The sequence below is a fragment of the Nematolebias whitei genome, chromosome 7 (assembly GCF_014905685.2).
Source record: "Nematolebias whitei isolate Nwh7 chromosome 7, NemWhi1, whole genome shotgun sequence".
NCBI lineage: Eukaryota > Metazoa > Chordata > Actinopteri > Cyprinodontiformes > Rivulidae > Nematolebias > Nematolebias whitei.
Window position 1 is genome coordinate 41,603,701 of NC_056504.1, and position 21,805 is coordinate 41,625,505.

The following is a 21,805-nucleotide window of genomic DNA, read 5'->3' on the forward strand; positions in this document are numbered from 1 at the left end:
TAATTAATTACTCATTTACAGCATGACTATTTACCAATACAGTACTCTAAGCCACTTAATTCTGTTAACAAAAAACTTTAGTTTTGTCGACACGTAACTAGCAAATAAACCTATTTTTAGCAAGTTCCTAGCAGCTCAAAGATGAACCACTGTGTTTACACATAAATAATTTATCAAAGAACCACATTTAAGCCAGATTTTTAACAAGCTATAACGAAAAACTCAAACACTAGCCAGTTAACTAATTACCTTACTGATTAACTAACTCTGAGCCAAACAATCTGTCATGAAGACAGTGAATTGATGGTTTTGAATCTTTAAGCAAATGTGAAAAATACCACATTTTAACCCTCAGAATTATATTTTAACACAACAACATGATTGCATACATTTGATGATCCACTAAAAAAGACTTTATGACATGTCTTTGTTGTCTTTTATTTTTTATAACACTATAACTTTTTCATGATTTTTATGAATGTTTGTTTTGTCGTTTTGTTTTATTTCCTTACACCTTGAAGCACAAACACACTACAAAATATGCTGCATGTCATGGTCAGATAGGAGCTGTACAAAAAGTGAATGAAACAGCAGAGACAAAAAGTCCAAAGACTTTAACAAATCCCTATAAAGTATTGTTAAAGATCACTTTCAAAGATTACAAGGTAGTCTGACTCCTTGGAAGCAATGTATAAAGAAATGACGGTCTGTCCTTTTTCTGCAAAAAGCAGTTAAAAAAGTATTGCCAAGACAGTTTTTTTTTTCTACCATTTATTTTATTACTGAGTAATTTGATACATTCATATTGTAATAAAACATTTAGTCAATTTATGAAGAAGTGGCAGCACATTGAAGATTGAAGAACTATGAAATGGTATAAATGAAAGCTCATTTAAAAACTAATATTTAAAAAATGAATTGAAGAAAATAAATATCTGGCACCCTCACGCTTCAGGATGATTACTTAATCAACTATAGGCTTCAGTTTCCCTCTAAACATATTGTTGTTTTCCCAACTATGCAAATTTTCCTTTTGTATATCTACAGATTATTTTCAGATGCTATTTTTCCACAGCTGAAGTATTTTCCTGAACAAATTTTGAACATAAAATGCTGGCATTTCTAATTCACCCCCATAAAAAAAATGCAAATTTGAAACCAAACTCATATTTTGTTAACCAGCTAAGCACAACTTAAACTTAAAACCATAAAAAGCTACAGTTCAGACCTTTTAAATTTGACTAAACCCGAATCACTGCGTCTTCACTAATCAGCTTGTTTTTCTTCCTCTTCATGCAAAACTGACTTTATCATTAAATCAGGTGAGTCTGTTCATCTCTTATCTTTTAAAAACATGTTTCCAGAACACAGACCGAAGCAGCCTCCCTGATGCTTGATGGCACAAAGACTTTAACCCCTCCACTCCTTTTCTGCTGAACCTCCTGAGGTGTAAGATCATTGTTTTATTGCTGCCGTGTGGATTTACTGCTGGACTTAGAACTAACCTCTTTGGGCACTTGTGCAAAACAACCAGCAATTTTGTGGATTCTGGCTTGCGTGACATGTTAACTTGGAAAAAAACAACTTCTGTGTAAAAGTAGACGAGCGAGACGAACAGCTCTATGGAAACTGGTTCTGCCTGCAGCTCCTGTCCACCTCCAGCACAAACATCTTCTTTTTTTACTACCTTGTCACGTCTAACAAACAAAAACAAAATTTGCTTAAAAAAAAAGCTTTTCACTTTTCCCGCTTAAATGTCTGAAACAATTGCTTTCAGATTTTACAGAAATTAACACAAAGATGACTTCCCTTTGTGCCTACAGATGTCTCAAGAAATTAAAAAAAAATTTTTTTAACACCAATAATCACGAGACTGACGCAAACACATCAACTCGTTCATGATAGAAAAGGAACAGAAAAAAAATCTCAGAATTGAAAACTATCAACTTGAATCAATTAACTTGTGTGGAAAAAAACAAGATTTAAAGCAACAAAACAATTAATCTGGTAAAGATTATTTAAAAGACACATTTACCGTTTTTTCCCGCGTATAAGTCGCACTGGAGTACATGTTGCATCAGTCAAATAAAGCAGAATGAAGAGAAAAAAAACATACATAAGTCGTTTCGGCATATAAGTCACATTTATTATGGGTCACCACTGACCTGTTGTGTTTATTTAATGGTCAAAACGGCTTCATTTCGCCTGGGCGGCGCCATCCGTCCATCGTGGCCAGAGACGCGAGCTCTCCAACGTTCCTCCACCTGCACCAGCTGAGTGAAGTGAGTGCACATGGGAAGACTTGCTATTGCAGTTCTTTGAAATTTAAAGCATCAGTCAAAAATTGCATTGTGAATATGGGAAAAAAACAACAACGTATAAGTCGCTTCGGCATATAAGTTGCAGGACTGACAAATCTATGCAAAAAGCTGTGACTTGACTTATACGCCGGAAAATACGGTAAAAAAACATTTCACTTATTTGGGTTAAATGTGTCCCAAAGGTTTCGTTCACACTGTTCTCATAGTTGAAGTATGATTGAGTTTTTATTAGTTTAAGTAAAAAAAAAATGTTACAACTGCTGATGTAGAAATAAAAACATAAATCCTGTTTTTGTCATTGTGAAATAGTAATCTTGTCCAATGCTGAATTTTATTACGATGCTCCCGGACTAAAGAATGGTCAAATTACTGCTGCACCGTATTTTCAGACTATAAAGGCACACTTAAAATCTTTTAATTTTCTTTAAAAATTGACAGTGCGCTTTATGTCTTAATTCTGTTTGTGCTTACTGACCTCGAACCGATTTTATGTATCGGTTTTCTTTCACTTAATGTGACTTAGTCTGAAAAAAATGGTATATAAAATGTTTTGATCAGCACACGAAAACAACATTTTGAATGTCTTCCCAGAATAAGGAACACAGTTATCAGACTCGAGAGTATTGTTGTGCAGTCATGAAGTTTTATTAGCTTTTAGTGTGAGTAAAAATGTGTCACTGAGTTTTACTCAAATCACTTGTCATAAACAAAAAAAAAAAAAAAAAAAAAAAGTTTGTTTCCTGGAGTAGCTGTAGTTGTAGTTAGGTCTGCCCTCTTCTGGTAAAATGCTTTTAGCAGCCCCTTTTTTAAACTTGTTTATAAACTATAAAAATGTAGTTTTGCTGCCTGTCAGTGAACAATGAATCCCAGCTGAAGACGGATCATACAGAAAATGGGTTTATTTGTAATACAGCAGGATCCAGAGATCTCTGTGCATTCAGAATCAAAACAAAATATTCACCATTTTTTATAACATTTTTATCTACTTGTGTAACTATAACGGTACAGAATGAATCATTAAGAATATGTTTTTTTCCCCACACTGATTATTATTTTACAGACACATTTTACATGAAAGTTTCTAGACCTCAAAATTATAATAATTAAAATATATCACCAATTATGAATCAATACACCAAAAATAGTCTGTGACAAAACTTGAAGTGTGGCACATATGACTTGCCTTTTTTTGAAGGCATACTTGAAAATAATAAAACAAAAATAAAATAAAAACAATCTGAGTAAAGTTTTAATACATAAATACATGACTCAAAATCAGAACCAAACCAGCAGAATCTGACGTTGTCACTAAATATAAGGCCACATAAACCAAACGAGTAATTTCTAAACAAACAGTAACAGCTGGATCTGAAACATGCACTGAGAAGTTGAAACAGTGGATGTACGGGTTGTGACGCTGTGGCGTGTGCATGAGTTGTGGCATCCACGTATATAGCGCGAGGAAGTCGCTTTATTGAGACGTAAAGTTTGTAGCGTTTGCTGGTTTCAGCTGTGATGCAGTCATTCGGCTGCTGATGAGTTTCAGAAAGCTACGACAAACGTGTTGGTATGCGTACCCTGCTTTCCTTCACATAAATACGCAGACAACTGAGATGACCGACATGAAATGAACATAAATAAAACCATTTGAAGGTTTTCCATAATATTCACATTCAGTAGCAGTTTCCAAAGACAGCATCAGAATCTGTTAAGACTAAAAAAAGTAAAAAAAAAAAAAACTAACACACACAAGGATGCAGTTTGAGAAAGGTTTGTAAATAAATGTGTGTGCACCAACCGTATTTTCCGGCCTATAAGTCGCAACTTTTAGCCTAATTTGCATAACCTGCAACTTATACACTGAAGCAACGTATTTATGTTTTTTTCCTATATTTATAAACCAATTTTTGAAAGAGATATGACCGTTTTCATTCATTCTGACATTGAAAATATTGAACACTACCATTTTCAGCTGCTAGATGGCACTCGAGTAGTATGGCATACCGTTGTGTCGTGTAATAGGTAAAACTGGCTATTAATGACACAATCGGCTTGCCACAGTCTGCCGCCTTTGTCCAATTCGCCGTCAAATCAGCTTCATTTTGCTGCGCCGCCAAGGTGAAATTCAGCTGATTTGACCATTGAAGTGCATTTATTAAGTAAAAGTTCATTTTAGGTGCTTATCTTGTTAAATTTTGAAGAAATGCGCAGCGTTCTTCCTTCTGCGTGCTCCAGGAGCACTGAACACTTTTGAAATACAGCTGATTTGACCATTAAAAGTCCTTTTATTAAGTAAAAGTTCAACTGAGACATACTTTTACTATAATTTTGAGAAAACAAACAATTGATTTTAGGTGGTTATCTTGTTAAATTTCGACGAAATGCACAGCGAGTCGTCCCTCTGCGCGCTCCCGCTTCAGCTAATCGATTTTTGAAATGCAGCTGATTTGATTGACAAAGTGCATTTATTAAGGAAGTTAAACCAAGACACACCTTTGTTATAATTTCGAGCAAACAAACAATTGTTTTTAAGTGTTAATCTCGTTAAATTCTTGTTAAAATTCCTCCCGTGCACGCTCCCGCGGCCGCCATTTGGCAGCCAATCGATTTTTGGCACAACACCAGCCCACATTTCCAGGTGGTCAGTGGAGACGCATAAAAGATGCAACCTATACGGCGACGCAACTAATTTATGGATTTTTCCAAATTACTAGACATTTTTGAACAGACGTGACTTATACTCCAGTGCAACTTATAGGCCAGAAAATACGGTACGTACTGCTCTCACATTAGAGCTGACAAGCAAATGTTTCTACTTTTATTTTTGCTTCCTGTTGTGAGAACACGGAGGAAAATCTACGAACATCAACGCAGCTCCGAGGATGGAGATGTGAGCAGAACGCATGCAGATCAGGCAATCAAGTGTTTAAAACAAAAAAAGTTTCCTAAAATGTAGTGGTGAGATGTTTGTTTGCAACAGCTGTTTACCGTTAACGCCTGAGCTGCTTACACAAAAGACACGCCAAGACAAATCTAAACACTATATGAGTATCAAAGTGCTCAGTATGGCTCACAAATGAGAGGGGAGAACAACCCATTGTTAGAAGCTGCTGTGAATGGTCTGTGATGTAATTGTTCTCAAACATGGCTGTTACCCTGCAGGAAATAAGAAAGTAACAAATTAACACGAAACGAGACTTTTCTTTGGATGGGTGACGTAGAGGTGAAACAAAAACCAGACAAGTGACATCAGACTGACTCAGCACCGCACCTGGAGACCAACACAGAACATTTCACCTAAGAACAAGTGGATGGAGAAAAATCAAGTGTCTGTTGTAACTGGTTAGTCAGTGTGTAGTTAGATATGAACTGGAGATTTTTTTTAAAATAACTACTAAAAACTAAACCGGACCTCCTCCTGACTCTGAACATTTTTTGTACACACCAATCAAAACTTTTGAATCCAACCCAAACCTCCCTCCTTGGATGAGAGAAAGAAATAAAAAATTGGATTTGGGCGTCTGCTTTTCCCAGTCTCCCACTTATTTTTTGTTCTTGAGTTGATTGGCCAGCCAATCAAGGCCCTCGTACAGACCGTCGCCGCTGGTGGCGCAGGTGGCCTGGATGTACCAGTTGCGGTGGCGGAGGGAGTGCAGGCCCAACTTGTCTGTGATCTCGGCAGCGTTCATGGCATTCGGTAAGTCCTGTCAAAGTGGGGAGAGTTTGGAGAAACAGAGTTTAATTATGACTGGACGGAAGAGCAAAAGTCAACTGCTGCCATCTTGAAACGAAGCCAATCTCTAAAATGTCATATTGCTTCATGCAATTTATTTTTTAATATATAAATCTTTACATCAGTTTTGCATCACTGGGTTACTCAGATAAAAATGTGATATTCCAGCTGGAGGTGTCCCAGTCAAGCTTTACTCCCAAATCTCATCAATATGATGTCATCTTTGTGAGACTGAAAGCAACCATTGTTTATTCGATGACTAACTCTGATAAACTGGGATTAAATCAGAGAAAAAATCTTGACTGGATTTTTTTTTCTACATTTAGAGGTTACCCAACAACAGGCTGTGCACATGTCTGTCCCTCCAACCTGGAGTTTGGTCTCATGCGCAATGTCTGTACAATGATGGCGACACTCCCAGTACATTAACATTTAATACAAACTAAGATTTTAGATGCAAAAGTCCCGAGGAGGTCGGGGCTGAACGTGCAGGAGGAGGGGGTGGGATGTATCAGTTCAAGTATCTCCCCCGGCTGCAGTGAATTGGTCATGTTCGTACACATATGCAGTAGTCCATCGCTACTTTGTGGTTCTTTTATCATGGACTCGCTCAGTCGCATTTTTTCTAAATAAGATTGGACATGACACACAGTTGGCTGATTGATAGATGAGCCGCACGATCGGCATGTAATTTTTATCTAAAATAAATTATTTTAAATGACCTAGTACCTGCTGCACATTTGTGCAGCCCAGAGCTACAGGATAAACTTCCTGCTGCAGCTGATCAGCTGTTTTCCATGCAGAGCGGAGAAGTGGGCGTGGCCAAGAACAGACGAGGCAGGGAGCTGAAATCATGACATTCTGTGCTCTCCTAGAGCTTTACAGTTTAGAAACATTGTTTAGAATATTGCAAGAGCATGGGAAGGGTTTGAAACACCTTAATAAATAAATAAATAAATAAATTTAATTTAACATATATAAATATTAAAACAAACTACTACTTACTACTTGTACTGCTGTTCCTACTTTGTGGTTTTTCATTTATCGCGGGAATTCAGAGTACGGGATCCCCGCGATAAATGAGGGACTACTGTATTTAATACGTAGACGTTTAATGATGTCATCACCTTCCTGAAGGGGCGGGCAGTTCTGTTAGGGCAGGGGGGTGTCCTACTTGACTTGCTGCAGGTGAGCTTTCACCTGCAGTTTCTCTCTGCTGCTCACACCCGGGCTCACTGTGAACCAGGCAGCAGGACCCGCCCTGCTCTGCTCTGATTGGGTCAAACTGCGGCTCTGGTTCTCTTTATTGGTTGAAAGCAGCGTCAGTATCTTTATTATTGGAGGGCTTTAACAAGACCACCACAGAACACACGTTTCTGCCCCCCTCCTCATTTTTTCCGATGACAGAAATCCATCCTGGTCACATTCAAAACGATGGAAATTCCTCCTAACAACGTATAACTTTTATCCATGTAAATTGTATTAGAAGAGGATGGAATTAGACTTTATTTATATTAATATAAATTTCAAATTTTGTCTTGTTTAATGGCTCTGAGTTTACTCTTGTTGAGAAATTATTCTAAATAAATAAAGTACAAAGAACTGAATATATGATCAGGTTTATCTTTTAACCTTAGAAACAGCTAAGAAATAAGTATTTCTGCAAAGTGAAAATTAATGGCTTTTTCATAATAATGAAAAATTATAATATATATAAATATTTTATTATATGTCCCAGAAACATGATTGTTCTGGGAAAAAAAAGAAATTTTACACGTTTCCTTGGGAGTTGCATCATCATTTTTGATGGAATCATTTCTTCAGGGTGTTTGCAGATTTACCCGTCAGTGTCTGACATCAGCTTCATAACTCTTAAGAAATAATGTGAAGAAAATCTCATTCAGCTGGATGTTTGAGATGTTTCTGGCATGAAGTTTCTGTTTGAATCTTCTCATATTTAACAGAATTAGTATTTGACCCAAAATGTTAATTTGGGATATTTCTTTCTGAGTTTCAACTTAAGAAAAAAAAAGCATCACAAGGTCTGATTTAGCTTCTTTATAAATTAATTTGCTGGGATGGGCAGTATTGAAAAAAAAAAGAAAACTATTATTTAAATTTGACACAACTTGTGAACCATTTCTTGAAAGTTAACTTGCTTGATATACCTTTATAAAACTTTTAATATATATCTTTGTTCTTTCTTCTTTTGGTGTTTTTCTAACAACATAAGCACGCTTCACTACAAAAATGCAGGTCCTGATTATCACATTAAATGTCACTTTAAAAAAAAATGGTTCCAAACATTCCTTCCCTAAGGAGCTCCTAATTGTGGCTTTAATTAACGTCATGATTTGAGAATTTTTTTGTATTTTGAACATAAAAATCTACAAAAATATATTAGGCATATTTGGTTTTGTTTCAAATCAAAGTGTTTAATTGTCAAGAATGTTGAAAATGTTCAGGTGTGCTACAATAATTTTGATATATGTCCTTCTCCCTTTTCAAAAAAAACAACTATTTTTTTGTCATTTATATATTGGTCTATAAGTTAAAACTATATTTGACTTAATAATATAAATAGATAAATAAACAGAACAAGAAACAGAAAGCTTGCATCTACAACAAAGCAGTTTCTGTATTTAGTCCAGAACAGTATTAATCACTTACCTGTTTATTAGCAAAGACAAGGAGCACTGCGTCTCTCAGCTCATCCTCTGCCAGCATCCTCATCAGCTCCTCTCGAGCTTCGTTCACACGTTCTCTGTCATTACTGTCCACCACAAAGATTAGACCTGAAACAGCCAAACGTAAAGGTGTTAAATACATCATTTTCTAAAGAGGAAGCGAGGCTTTTAGGCTGCTGTCTGATAAGCTCTCATCACCCTGCGTGTTTTGGAAGTAGTGCCTCCAGAGGGGCCGGATCTTATCCTGTCCACCCACATCCCACACGGTGAAGCTGATGTTCTTGTACTCCACCGTTTCCACATTAAATCCTGCAAAGAGGAACAACATTACACAATAAGACAAACGAGCGCTGCAATCGATCGTTAACGTGAATAAAGGTGAAACTCCCAAGAACGCACCGATTGTTGGAATTGTAGTGACTATTTCCCCCAGTTTGAGCTTATACAGAATTGTCGTTTTCCCTGCAGCATCGAGCCCAACCATCAAGATCCTCATCTCCTTTTTTCCTATGAGGCTCTTCAGCAAGTTCCCAAAAATGTTCCCCATGATTCGGACGAGCTTCTCAAACTCTACGTGTCGTGGCTTGGGTTGTGGTGCTGCAGGTCTTTCAGCTATTTATCAGTCGTCTTGCTGGGGCTGAAAGAAAACAAAACATAACTTTTTAGTGACTGTGTATTCCTGACTTGAATTATTAAAATGGTAATCTGACTAAATAAAATAATTCATCTTATGCCTTCTCTTGTATTTATCAAACTGTATCTTGCTACTTATGAAAATGCACGACTCATAACGGGAGCAGAGTTATCATGACAGAAGGAAGAGATGCATGTCTGCGTCATGACTCCAGGCGACAGTGCAATCTGTTCAGACGCTTCTCACTGCATTTTTTTTTTTTCTTCCTTCAAACGTTCGACTGCAACAACGCCAAGCCCCCACAGCACATGCAACATGTCCCACATTAGCAGGCATGGCTTGAACATATTTAACATGATCGCATCACAATGCCAGAACAGAAGGCCTAATATTATCGTTACCACCAACTGCTTTTTACTAACCTTAAATAATCTTGTGCTGAGAAGAGATGGAGTTACAGCTGTTTTGGTCAAACTTTATAATCACTTCATGCGTGGCAATACTGTGAGATCCTGTAAGGTGTGAGAGTCCTCGAAGTACACTCTGATATCTGTAAAACTGACGGAGTTAAAGCCATTTTTGTGCTGGCTACGGTCAATTTGCTCTGGCAACTATTTGGAAGTTTTACAAAAAAAATCTTCCAGTAGTTTGTAAAATATTTAACTAACAGACTGTGTTGATGCTAATAGTTAATGCTAAAGTTTTGAGCAAAAGTATTGCACAATTTGTAGAGCCCAGAGTGCTGAGGGACTCTCAGCTACCAACATACCAGATTTAAGTAAAAAATGTACAGTATGTAAAATTAACTGAGCCATGTTTTGGGTTTGCTAAGGTGCATCTGCTTTGGTGGCCATCTTGAATTGGGGCTGACTCCAAATGGTAATTGTTACGGTTCATGAGGTATTTTGCTAACGCAATGGACAAACACACAAACTTGGGGAGTGGGGAGACGCAGAGGTTAAGACAAGGTGGGCCTGTGATCGGAAGGTCACTGGTTCGACTCCCGGACCGATGTTAAAATGTGGGTGGAAAAGGTGAAACACCTGCACCTGCCTCCACCCTCATTAGCCCCACTCTGAGCCCTTGAGCAAGGCCATTAACCCCCACATCTGAACGTTAATTAATACATCACTACATTAATTTAATGAATTCCCCCCCTTCATTTTCTTTTGCCCTGTTCAAGTTATCAATCTCACAATGTTCAACAGCCTGTCATAAAAGAACCTTCTTCTACTACACACCATAAGGAATAGTATTCAAATAAAATGTTTATAAGTCATTTTGATCCTGTTATACATGTTATGTTTTATCTGACAAATGTTACTTTATGTTTAAATTAATGCATTGATTAGGACTCGAGTCTGCTAGAATGAAAATACAGGCTGCAAAGTAAATTCAACCATAAAAACTGTTTTGCTTTAACAAACCCTGTCCTTGGTGCTAAAGACAAGGCTGCCTGACTGAATACAGCTTTAACAGGGGGACGGTGGCGCAGAGGTTAGAGAGGATGGGCTTGCGATCGGAAAGTCGCAGGTTCAACTCCCTGGACTGACAACATCAAAATGTGGGTGGAAAAGGTGAAACACCCACACCCAAGACCACCCTCATTTGCCCCACCCTGGACCCTTGAGCAAGGTCTCCAACATCTGCTCCCAAACAGGTCTCTCTGGAAAATGAGTTCTCATGACTCAATGAGGCTACATGTATAAATAAAAAATAAAATAATAATGGGAGCAGCAGGGCCCGATGCGCCGGTGCCTCAGCTGTTTCATACATTACGGTAATCTTACGCAGCCATCGTGCCCGGCCGTAACTGCTGTTATAGCAGCGCATCGAAAATATCTCCGCTTCGGCGACGTTTCATCTCAGCGCATACTCGGACCAATTTCCTTTCAGTCTTATATAAATTAACTTCATTTATCAGTCACTATTTAGGTTTTGATGGCGTCTGAACGACAGCATGTGTCGGTTAGCGTCGGAACCGTCCCGATCCACCTCATCCATCCCTCCGCAGCGGACATCCTGAGCTGCTTCTGCCCGGCTAACACCGACTCTACGCGGCTACAACAAGACACGTTTCCCCGCTGCTATTCTGTCACCTGGTAGGTATCCATAACCTGGGACCTTCCTGATATGTACGGCGTCGGTTGGTGGTGCGGTCAGCGTCCCCACTTACCTTTTACCCGAGCGGTCCACTACTAAACGTCTCACGAGACTTGCACGGCGCACAGCTCAGCAGTAAATGAAATCTCGCGAGACTACAAACAACCCTGTAAAAAATGAACTGTCCCACTGTGTTCATACTTATGGCTACTTTCTTATTGAATACGATGGTTTTACAAGAAGTGTTACCCATGTTTACCCATCCTTTAATGGTGTCCCTATTGAGTTTTTTGATTCCTACAACTATTTGGTTATCTTGGTCGACTCGCATCTCTCTTTAAGCTGAAATTTGGTAAAGGAAGTGAAAGTTAAACTGGGTTTCTTTTTCAGAAATAGATCCTGTCTAACTCTGAATGCTAGGAAACGCCTTGTAACTGCGACTTTCCTTCCCTCCATTGACTATGTTGACATTTATATGAACGCCCCTGCAAGCACCCTGCAGATGTTGGATGCTGTCTATCGTGGTGCATTAAGATTCATAAATGGCTATCATACCCACCATTGCACCCTGTATTCACTGGTTAACTGGACATCATTAACTTCACGCAGACTCTCTCACTGGTACATTTTCATCTTTAAATCACTTCTTTGTCTGTTGCTTTCTTACATCTCCTCCTACATGTCTCTGCATGAGTGCAGCTACAGCGTGCGCTCTCAGGACATTATTACTTGCAGTGTTCCCTCAGTGCGGACTGAACTAGGCAAAAGGGCCTTCTCCTACTCCGCTCCTGTTTCCTGGAATATTTTGCAAAAAGATGTGAAGCTCTCAACCTTGACCTCTATAAGTGGCTTTAAATGTCTGTTAAGTTCCTGGCAAGAACCAATGCAGACATGTTCCTGTTCTCTACACCACCTCGTAATCGAGCTGTTTTTTCACTACTTTTCCTTTTGATTGTCCTTTTGGTTGCCATTTTATATTAACTTGTTAAAAAAAAATATTTGTACACATTGATTGCCTATTGTTGTCATTGTTGTCCACTGTTGTCATCACTCTTTGTTAAAAATTCAGATCTCTCTTGCAAATGAGTCCCCGAGGCTCAGTGGGATTAACCTGTCTAAATAAAGGTTGAATGAATGAATTAAGATAACTTCAAAGACTCCAAAAAGCAAACATATACTTTATATATAACATATACATACACATACATACACATAATATAAAAAGCACAACAAGAAAAGCTTTGCAGAGAGTGGTGAAAGCTGCACAGAAGACTGTTGGAGTCAGCTTCCCCACCATCACAGACACCTACACCTCCAGATGCAGGAAGAGGGCCACCTGCATCATGAAGGATCCCACTCACCCAGCACACACACTTTTTGCCCCGCTCCCCTTCTACCCTGAGGCTGTTAGTGTCATGAATCCCTAATCAGGATTATCACTGTGAAGAAAAAAAAATCACTGTAATGCAACTTTAATTGTTGATATGTGCTGCTGATTATCCATGCTGTTGATTTAGTTCATGCTGCTGTGTTCATTCGTACTCATCTACTCACACAGCCTCATGTTCGTAAAGTTGTTGTTGGGCAAATTCTTTTGCACTATTAGTGTTTAGCGTATTTCTTAGTTTAGTGTATTTCTTAGTTTATATGATATTCTAAGTACTGTTTCTTTGTATACTTTTTTTTTATTTTGGGTGTAATTGGGATCTTGAGTACTCAATTTTGTTCCACCTCATGGACCACATGTGATGCAATTGACATTAAAGAACCTTGAACCTTGATATAACAATTGTTATTGTTGTTGCATATTTTATATGAGTGTTGTCACAAGAGAGCCAATTTACAGATTATATTCCTGGAGGTATTGGGGATACTTTTTTTTTAACCAAGCAATACCTACTATTCTATAACAAGAAAAGACATGGGAATTTCATTCAGATTATCTGTCTTAAGGACAAAGTCTTTTCCAGTCTTCTCTGTGGCCCTTTTATTGGTTTAAATAACTCAATTTGCTCCCCTGGAAACAAAATATTGCCTGTCCCTGAGTAAGACAGATCCTAACAAAAAAAGTCTAATTGTTTAAACACTTTTCTTTTTAAGATCAGAACCCTGTATTGTGTTTTATTTTTCTCATAAAAAAACAAAAATCCCATTAGCTTTGTTAACTGGAATGAATGGCATCCACTACCCTACTACAATATAAACAAAGATCTAAGTAAAGGCCTAGCATTCCTTGAAGAAATGCATACTACTACCACTACTACTACTACTACTACTATATTGTTGCTGCTACTGCCACATTCAGTTGACTGACTTAGCCATTTCTGTGTCAGCAAATATTAATTAGTTGTGACAGCCATTTTGAATTGGATTGACTCTCAAAGGTAATCAGTTGTAGAGGTGCATCTTATGTTTACTTTGTAAAAGTTTCAATAAAATCATCCAGTTGCTCAGGAAATATTTTGCTAAAAGACTAACAGAAAAATTGAAACACATTTGTGTTCCAACACTTGGCTGCAGTAAAAGCTTTTTAAGGTGGTGCCTGTTTGCTCAACATGGAAATCATTGCAACAGGTCCTTTTTGTTATTATTGATTACACAGGGGCTTTACCTGTTTTCGATGGTCAACATGGCCTATCAGCTGTCTTCCCACACTCGTGGCTTGATATCTGCGGTGGTCGTGGCTCTAACAGAGATCACCAAGTTTTCGTTTTGATTCGTCTTACAGGGCAGGAGCTAATGTTTCTATACCTGCTGGTTATGTCTTCACTGTGCCTCATATATTCCAGGTTTTACCACTGGCAACACAATTAACAGAGAAATCAGGCAATTAGTCTAAACACAAGTAGGTTATCAGTATTAAAAATGTTATTTTCATTCACTGGGAGAATGTAACTAAGCGCACACTCAGTACAAGTAATCTGAGGTTAAACTATGTAACTTTGTTTCCTGCTTTTAATATCATTTAGACACTCTCTCTTTGTTTAGTCATGTAAAGCCAGACATCATGATGATGGGATCAGGACTCTGTGGGGGCTCATGTCTTTGGTTGACATCATGCTGCGGAATATATGTATAATTAATCAGATTTGTTTAGATGTGTGAATGTATCTGATACTTTAAACTAAATGTCAAAGTGAGCTGTGATGCACATTCCACAGCATTTCAAAAAATGTGAATTGTCACACACAACAGAGGCATCACGTATGCTTTTTTAAATTTAATTTTATTAAAAACACTACAAATCAACCTACAAAGTTTATCAGGAGTCAAATAAAAACATTTTTAGATGATTCACCTGCATGTTAATATGCAAAACAACAAATTCACAAATCATGTTTTACCTTAAAACAAAGAGATTTTACAAGCCCATGCTTTTTTTAAATTTAACAAACTTGAACCAAAGTTGAGCAATATTTATGAAACTACTTCTCTGTGTAATGTAATGACTGTACTGTCATCCAGAACTGACTGACAGGCAACATTTGAGTAAGTAGATTAATTTGGATTAAATAGATCTTTTTTGTTTTGTTTTTTGTTGTTGACTTATTGGATAATGTTGGTTGTTTTAATCACTGAATTTCCAATAATATTCAATTAATATTTAGAAAAAAAGCAAACAAGTGGTTTAACCAGCATGCATTTATCTTGTTCTGGTTTAGTGGAGGAAGTGTATTTTATTGTCAGTTTGCTCAGAGCTGAGTCATCAGTCTCTGTTTGTCTGCTGTCTAAGTTTTCAGACAGTCAGGTTTCATTTCAAATAATTGATTTCATGATGTTTCTATAACATTTAAGCCACGTGCTTTACGTTTGAGAATGCTTCTTTATTGTGATGAGCAGTGTGGACTGATGTGCATCATCTTGTGTTTGCATTAACCTAACAGACCCTGCTCCTTTGTGACAGGTTTGTTTAACCCACAGATTCTGCAGTCCATTGAAGATCACTTCTTGAAATCCCATTTGGTGTGTGCACGTTTGGAGGTCTTTTAAATAAGTTTGGAGTTGAACAAGTACCAAAAGCTGACATAAACTATCTATTTTGATTATAACAAATAAATAAATATTTACTAGCATGCATTTAAGATAGCGTTTGCTGTGAATGACATCAAGATATATGTACTTTTAAAGAAAGAAGACTAAAATCATCACATAATAACATATAACATACAGTATGGGTGTTCGCCTGAATGTTTCTTGGTGACTTGACTGTAGTTTTTATAATGTCGTACATTTACTAATGTCACATTATCTGAACAACTTTATGTCTGACTTGCTGACGTTTTGTGGCCTTCTGACATCACCAAGGGAAGGTTTACGCCTGGCATGATGCTCTCACGTTTGACTAAAAATAAGCAAAGCTATGAGTCATAGGTGAAGATAACAGGTCTTTATATCACCGGCAGTTCCTACAGCGTCTCTTGTTTGTTGATTAAAAATGTTGCATGTAATTAAACAGTAAGTTTAATTTCACATTTACCTTTAAGTTGAAATTTCACAAGAACCACAAGCATTAAATTCAAGGCATTTATTTAGGAACTATGTAAACACACAAATTAAAACATGCAATTAGTCTCATTTTATCTTGTCAGAAATATTTACCTCTTGCTAACAAACAGTTAGTTGATGAAGTTTATGACAGGTTTATGACTTCTGCCCCAACTGGATCACCAAGAGATCAGAGTTGAAGATGTGTAAAAAAAATCTTCTGAAACATTGAATTGTAAAGCTCCATATTGGATTTTTTTTTTTTTTTGTCATATGTTTGAATTAACAGAAATTTGATTCAAAATCCCAACATTTTCGTTATTAGAGTGTTATTAAGATCCTAAACAGCCTATAAAGAAGAGTCTGGTTCAAGGTCAACCATTTTAATTTTTCTCCAGTAATCAGTCAACATAGTTTTAGCAGGTAATGAGTTTAGCAGGTAATGTAATCAAAAAATGGTCTACAAAATGAACCATTATATACCATATATATATATATATCCATCCATCCATCCATTATCTTTACCCGCTTATTCCATTTTGGGTCACGATGGTCACCAGTGCCCATGTCCAGCTATCACTGTGCGAGGGGCGGGGTACACCCTGTACAGGTCGCGAGTCCATCACAGGGACACATAGAGACAAACAACCATTCACTCTCTCACTCACATCTAGGGACAATTTAGTCACCAATCAGCCTAACATGCATGTTTTTGGTCTGTGGGAGGAAACCGGAGTACCTGGAGAAAGCCCACACATGCACAGAGAGAACATGCAAACTTCACTCAGAAAGCCCCCCAGACCAGGGTTTGAACTGGGGTAACCTGCTAGCTGAGAGGCAGCAGCTCTACCAACTGCGCCACCGTGTTGCTCAGCAGAAAAGGTCAAAGGAAAGATTTACAAGACAGTTGTGAGACCAGCTATTATTATTAACCTTTATTTAACCAGGCAAATCCCATTGAGACCACAGATCTCTTTTGCAAGGGAGGCCTGGGACTGATGGCAGCCTGACATGCATGTTTATGGTTTTTGGGAGGAAACCAAAGTACCCACAGAAAACCCTTGCAAGCATGAGAAGAACATGCAAACTCCATACAGAAAGACCCCAGGTCAAACCATCGTGCTGTCATGCTATGTTGTATGGCCTGGAGACAGTGACACTGACACACACAAAAAAAAAAAAAAAAAAAAAAAACAGCAGAAAGAACTGAAAGATGAAGATGTTGAGGTTCTCCTTATAGGAACTAAAAGGATGGACACGATTAGGAATGAGATCATCAGAGGTACAGCACAGGTGAAAACAAACTAGAGGCCAGACTGAGATGGTTTGGACATGTCCAGAGGAGGGACAGTGGGTATATTGGTAGAAGGCTGTTCGAAATTCAGCTGCCAGGAAAAAGACAAAGGATATATATGGGTAAATGTAGGTTAGGAGGATGAATTGCTGTCAAAGACGAAGAAACAAACATAGAAACAGCTGATGTAGTAGGACATGATAAATTAAAAACATTCACGAGTCTAGTGAAATAATTTTGTATTTTTTTTTTAATCTTTATTGAAAAAGTACAAAACAATACAATAAAATGCAGTATACAGTAATGATATAACAGACGCCAGGGGGTTACAAACACTGAGACAATAATTTACAACAACATATTACATAAATATATTGAAGAGAACACATAAGTTTTTATGGCCTTCGTGTTGGTGGAATAATAATGTTGTAATAAGTAATAATGTTGTAGGCGCAACAGAACCAGACTGGAACGCGTGGTCTGTGTGCTGAGGCCGGACGGCAGCGCCCCCTAGCGCCGCGGCGGAGCACAGCTTCCGCCTTCCTGCCACCGCTGCCTGATGGGATGCTGCTGGAGGAATGTTTGAGGCGGGCTCTTTGGGGGGGACCCAGGTGGTGGGACACAGGGACATCGTCCTCGGTCCGCTAGTCCTTATCGCCACGGCTTTACAACACATCAGCATTACCTGCTGCTGAGCCATTTTTGTGCACAGCGATCGACGGACGGAGCAGCTGGTTCTGACCTCTCTGCTCCCGCCGGCTACAAAAGAAGAAGAAGCAGCAGCTAGCCGCAAGTTCCCAGATGGCAGCTTTCCCACTAAAGTTCACCATGAAAACAGCAATGTTTTTGCTCCTGGTCGCCGCCATCTGCGCCTGTGGACTCGCTCAGGATGAAGAGCATGCTGCGGAGGAGCTGCAGGTGGAGACGTTGGTGAGTAATAACTCTTTATAACACCGTCATGTTTTTACTGCAGCAGCACAGAATCAACATTTACTCTCCGGACTCTTTTTAGGTGAAGCCCGAAACTTGCTCCGCGCCCTCTAAAATAGGAGACACGCTTCAAATCCACTACACAGTAAGTCAAACACGCACTTTTCTCATTAAAAAAAACAAAAAACAAACAAAAAAAACCCCTAAACGAACTGTCTGAGGAGGATTTTTCCCCTTTAAGGTCCGGACCAGCCCAGTTAATGACGAGTTGTATATGTGGCACAGTCTGCATGAAGCATGCGGGTCCGCTGCTCTTCTCTGAGCCTGAGCAAGAAACGAACACAAAAAGCTTCAGGCTCAGGTGTCCTGAGAGACAGACTGGACATGTCCTGGTTTAATGCGTGTCTCCATGTGCTTCATGTGTCTTATCTGGTGTCTGCACTGTGGGACCGAAGGTGAAACACGTCAGCAGTCACAGCTCTGGCCCTTTAATGGGACCAGTGCATGCTTTAAACTGGTTGGGAGGGCTTATGTTTTTTAACTATCACCTATAATAATATGCATCTGCAGCCAGTTTCTTAGGATCCACTGTGGGATGGACCTTTACAAGAGATCCTTCCTGTCTACAGAAGTCTTAATGAAATGAGGATAACGAGTTACAACAACAAACAATTTCCCTTTGGGATGAATAAAGTATTTTTGAATTGAGTTGAATTCCAAAGGACATATGAGATAATGCGTGGCTTTGAGGGACAGCAGCAAAGTGTGTGACAATGTTCAGTCATTGATCATTCCCTGAAAGTTTCTTTCACATCTGTCCTGTGGGTTATGAGATATTTTGCTAACAGACAAAAAAGATTATCCTACATTTAATGCTTTTTTATTTTATTTTGCAAAGATCAGACCAGTGGTGTAGCCCATGTGATACGCGGTTATACGGAGTATACCCACTAGAAAAGCTTATACCCACTTAAAAGTGCCCAATGACATCATCAGGCACGTGTCATTGATATGTTAAACGACAGTGAAACGCTTCTGTTACAATCTATCAGTATGCAGAGCTTGTTTATTACGTTCACTAATCCAGCAAGTTATTGTATAATTAATAATAATAATGTGTATGTATTGTCATCATTGTATGTTCTCATACAATGGTGAAATTGGCTCTCAGCAGTGAACCCATCCACCACAAACTTACTGTTTTATAAATTCTATAACATGTTTTTAATACAAAACCAACTGTTGCACAAAGTTTGTTGTTCATTTAATCAAATATAAGCATCAGAGAAATTTGGAAATGTTCAATATGCTTAAAACTAAATAAATTGACGATTAAATTGTACTAACCAGTGTACTTTGGTTTCTAAGCACAGTAACCGACGGCAGTAAAGTTAGTTTTGCGATGGACGTTCGTGCTCCACGGCTTCAGGGGTGTCCAATGTCCAACGTAAAACTAACTTTACTGGGATATACCCACTACAAAAATGTAGACTACACCATTCAGACTGTGTTGGGGATCAATCTCAGCTACCACCACAGCAAATGATAGTAGAATATCTGTAAAACTGACTGAGTTATATCCCATTTTGTGTTTTTGAAGATCAGTTGGGTGTAGCGGCCATCTTGAATCAGGTCGACTCCAAAAGTTAATCATATGTAGACAGATGTCCATCGATTACTCTTTGTGAGTGTCTTTGAACTTTATCCAGTGATTCGTGAGATATTTTGCTAACAGACAGTCACACAAACACACCGGCACAAACATTATCACTCACCATCAAAACTGAAAAAAATTTATTTATTTTTTTCAAATAATCACTCAAACTTACTTTACAAAAATACTTTTTGTTGTCCCTAACAAACAGACTGTCAGATTGTTTCTTGTTTTAGCACAATGTTAGTTTTTTTTTTCAAAGTCTTAAAGAACAATTGACCATAATTTCTCCAACCTTAATTGAACGTTGGTCGTCTCTTGCATGAAAAAATACACTTTAAACACCAAATTCAGACATTTAACCGAACACTTCTCTGAGATTTAAGCGTTTCTCATTGTTGAATTGTGTATTGATCAGGGGAAACTGATGGATGGGAAGGTGATCGACTCATCACTGTCCAGGGATCCTCTCGTTGTCGAGCTGGGCAAGAGGACGGTTATTGCTGGTAAGCTAACAAGCGGCCACACATCCTTGAACTTGCAGGCATGAATTGTCAGTAATTTGCTCAAATGTGATGGCAGGACTATTTTTCTTTTGTCACAGAATGTGCTGCTTTTGCCGATTGACTGTGATTTATTCATTAATTTATTTTTTTTACCAGGTCTGGAGCAAAGCTTGATTGGTGTGTGTGAAGGGTACGTGGATAAAGCAAAGTTCACCTCACATTTAACACATTTAGTCAGTGTCAAAAAACAATGTCCATGTTTTTTTTTGGTTTTTTTTTTAATCTTTTTCATTTTTCTATTCAGGCAAAAAATCAGAGCCACTATTCCTTCTCATCTTGCTTATGGAAAAAAAGGTTACCCCCCTACAATTCCAGGTACTCAACAAATAAACTCAAAAATCATATAGGTGTCATTAGGAGTTTGATAAATATGATATAAGTATCTAGTTTTACAGAATAAACCATTTTGAAATGCTAAAAGTTTTGGTCTGTTTGTGCATTGTTTGCAGCAAAAGGTTTTTTTTTATAATCACAAACATTTAAGCATACGTTTTAATCTTTTAGTCTTCTGTTCATCATAGTTCGTGACATACACAAACTTTTACGTGCATGTATTTTCTACACAAATGGAAATTTTAAGGAAAACAGTTTTGCATCATGTTTAGTATTTAAGATTTGGCACAAACCAAAATGTGTTGCATCCATGTCGACTAACTTGCACGTCAGTAAATGTCCTGAATCTGCTTCAGGTGACGCCGTTCTGCAGTTCGATGTGGAGGTGATCTCACTATCACAACAGACGCCGTGGCAGAAGATGATCAACGATGTGTTCCCTCTCATGTGTTTGGCCCTGGTGCCCGCTCTGCTCGGCTTGGTGGGGCTTTACCTCTACAAAAAGGCCAGCGCCGAGAAGCCGAGCAAAAAGAAGGCCAAAGATAAGAAGAGCAAGAAGAAATAAGGACAAGGCACAAAATTCAATAAACTTTTTAAATGACTGTGTTCTTCGTGTTGTTTCAGTTGCAGATTGTGTACGACAAGAATTTAATGTATTACTGTTGAAAATTTGAATTTGAATTTTGGTGAATTACGTACTGTAAATTATCAACCACGTTAGTGTTTATTTTTGCACTCAATTTTGGTTCAAGGTCTGAGATTTTCTGCCACTGACAAGACAATTTGTCATATTGTGAACTTTTTTTTTTGGAGTGGTAGATTTCAGATAGGACAGCTGTTCAGCTTTCACAAGACAATTTGTCATATTGTGAACTTTTTTTTTTGGAGTGGTAGATTTCAGATAGGACAGCTGTTCAGCTTTCTGCACTTGCTCTCGTGCAATGTGGATGCCTGTTCTGCTTTTTTTCTGCTCTCTGTATCGGAGCTCCTGTTACACATCTTCCACAATTAAAACTACTGTCATGGAGCTGGTCAGCTGGACTTTCAATGCAATCGACACAATCT

General features: G+C 38.2%; 2 protein-coding genes across 3 annotated transcripts; one reads left to right on the forward strand and one right to left on the reverse strand.

Moving 5' to 3' along the window:
• Nucleotides 1-5,382: 5,382 nt before the first annotated feature.
• On the reverse strand, nucleotides 5,383-11,587 carry LOC119412552 (ADP-ribosylation factor 3). 2 transcript variants are annotated; one of them, XM_037679572.1, is made up of 5 exons: nucleotides 11,552-11,587; nucleotides 9,141-9,378; nucleotides 8,940-9,050; nucleotides 8,725-8,849; nucleotides 5,383-6,025 (listed from the first exon to the last, which is right to left on the reverse strand). In XM_037679572.1, exons 2-5 carry the CDS (start codon nucleotides 9,286-9,288, stop codon nucleotides 5,864-5,866), a joined length of 546 nt encoding a protein of 181 aa, XP_037535500.1. In that variant the 5' UTR covers nucleotides 9,289-9,378; nucleotides 11,552-11,587; the 3' UTR covers nucleotides 5,383-5,863. The 2 variants fall into 2 exon arrangements, with proteins under 2 accessions (XP_037535500.1, XP_037535501.1); XM_037679573.1 differs by lacking the exon at nucleotides 11,552-11,587 and adding an exon at nucleotides 11,475-11,510.
• A 6,195-nt stretch (nucleotides 11,588-17,782) lies between these two features.
• Nucleotides 17,783-21,342, forward strand: fkbp11 (FKBP prolyl isomerase 11). Its single transcript, XM_037679574.1, has 6 exons — nucleotides 17,783-18,187; nucleotides 18,270-18,332; nucleotides 20,260-20,347; nucleotides 20,504-20,537; nucleotides 20,652-20,722; nucleotides 21,097-21,342. Exons 1-6 carry the CDS (start codon nucleotides 18,059-18,061, stop codon nucleotides 21,303-21,305), a joined length of 594 nt encoding a protein of 197 aa, XP_037535502.1. The 5' UTR covers nucleotides 17,783-18,058; the 3' UTR covers nucleotides 21,306-21,342.
• The last annotated feature ends 463 nt before the right edge of the window (nucleotides 21,343-21,805 follow it).

Coding starts and splice junctions, on each gene's coding strand:
- LOC119412552 (XM_037679572.1), bottom strand. CDS start 9,288: ATGGGGAACATTTTTGGGAACTTGCTGAAGAGCCTCATAGGAAAAAAG. Junction 9,051..9,140: donor CACTACAATTCCAACAATCG/GTGCGTTCTTGG, acceptor TCCTCTTTGCAG/GATTTAATGTGGAAACGGTG. Junction 8,850..8,939: donor CTACTTCCAAAACACGCAGG/GTGATGAGAGCT, acceptor TGGCTGTTTCAG/GTCTAATCTTTGTGGTGGAC.
- fkbp11 (XM_037679574.1), top strand. CDS start 18,059: ATGGCAGCTTTCCCACTAAAGTTCACCATGAAAACAGCAATGTTTTTG. Junction 18,333..20,259: donor CGCTTCAAATCCACTACACA/GTAAGTCAAACA, acceptor TGTATTGATCAG/GGGAAACTGATGGATGGGAA. Junction 20,723..21,096: donor TTACCCCCCTACAATTCCAG/GTACTCAACAAA, acceptor AATCTGCTTCAG/GTGACGCCGTTCTGCAGTTC.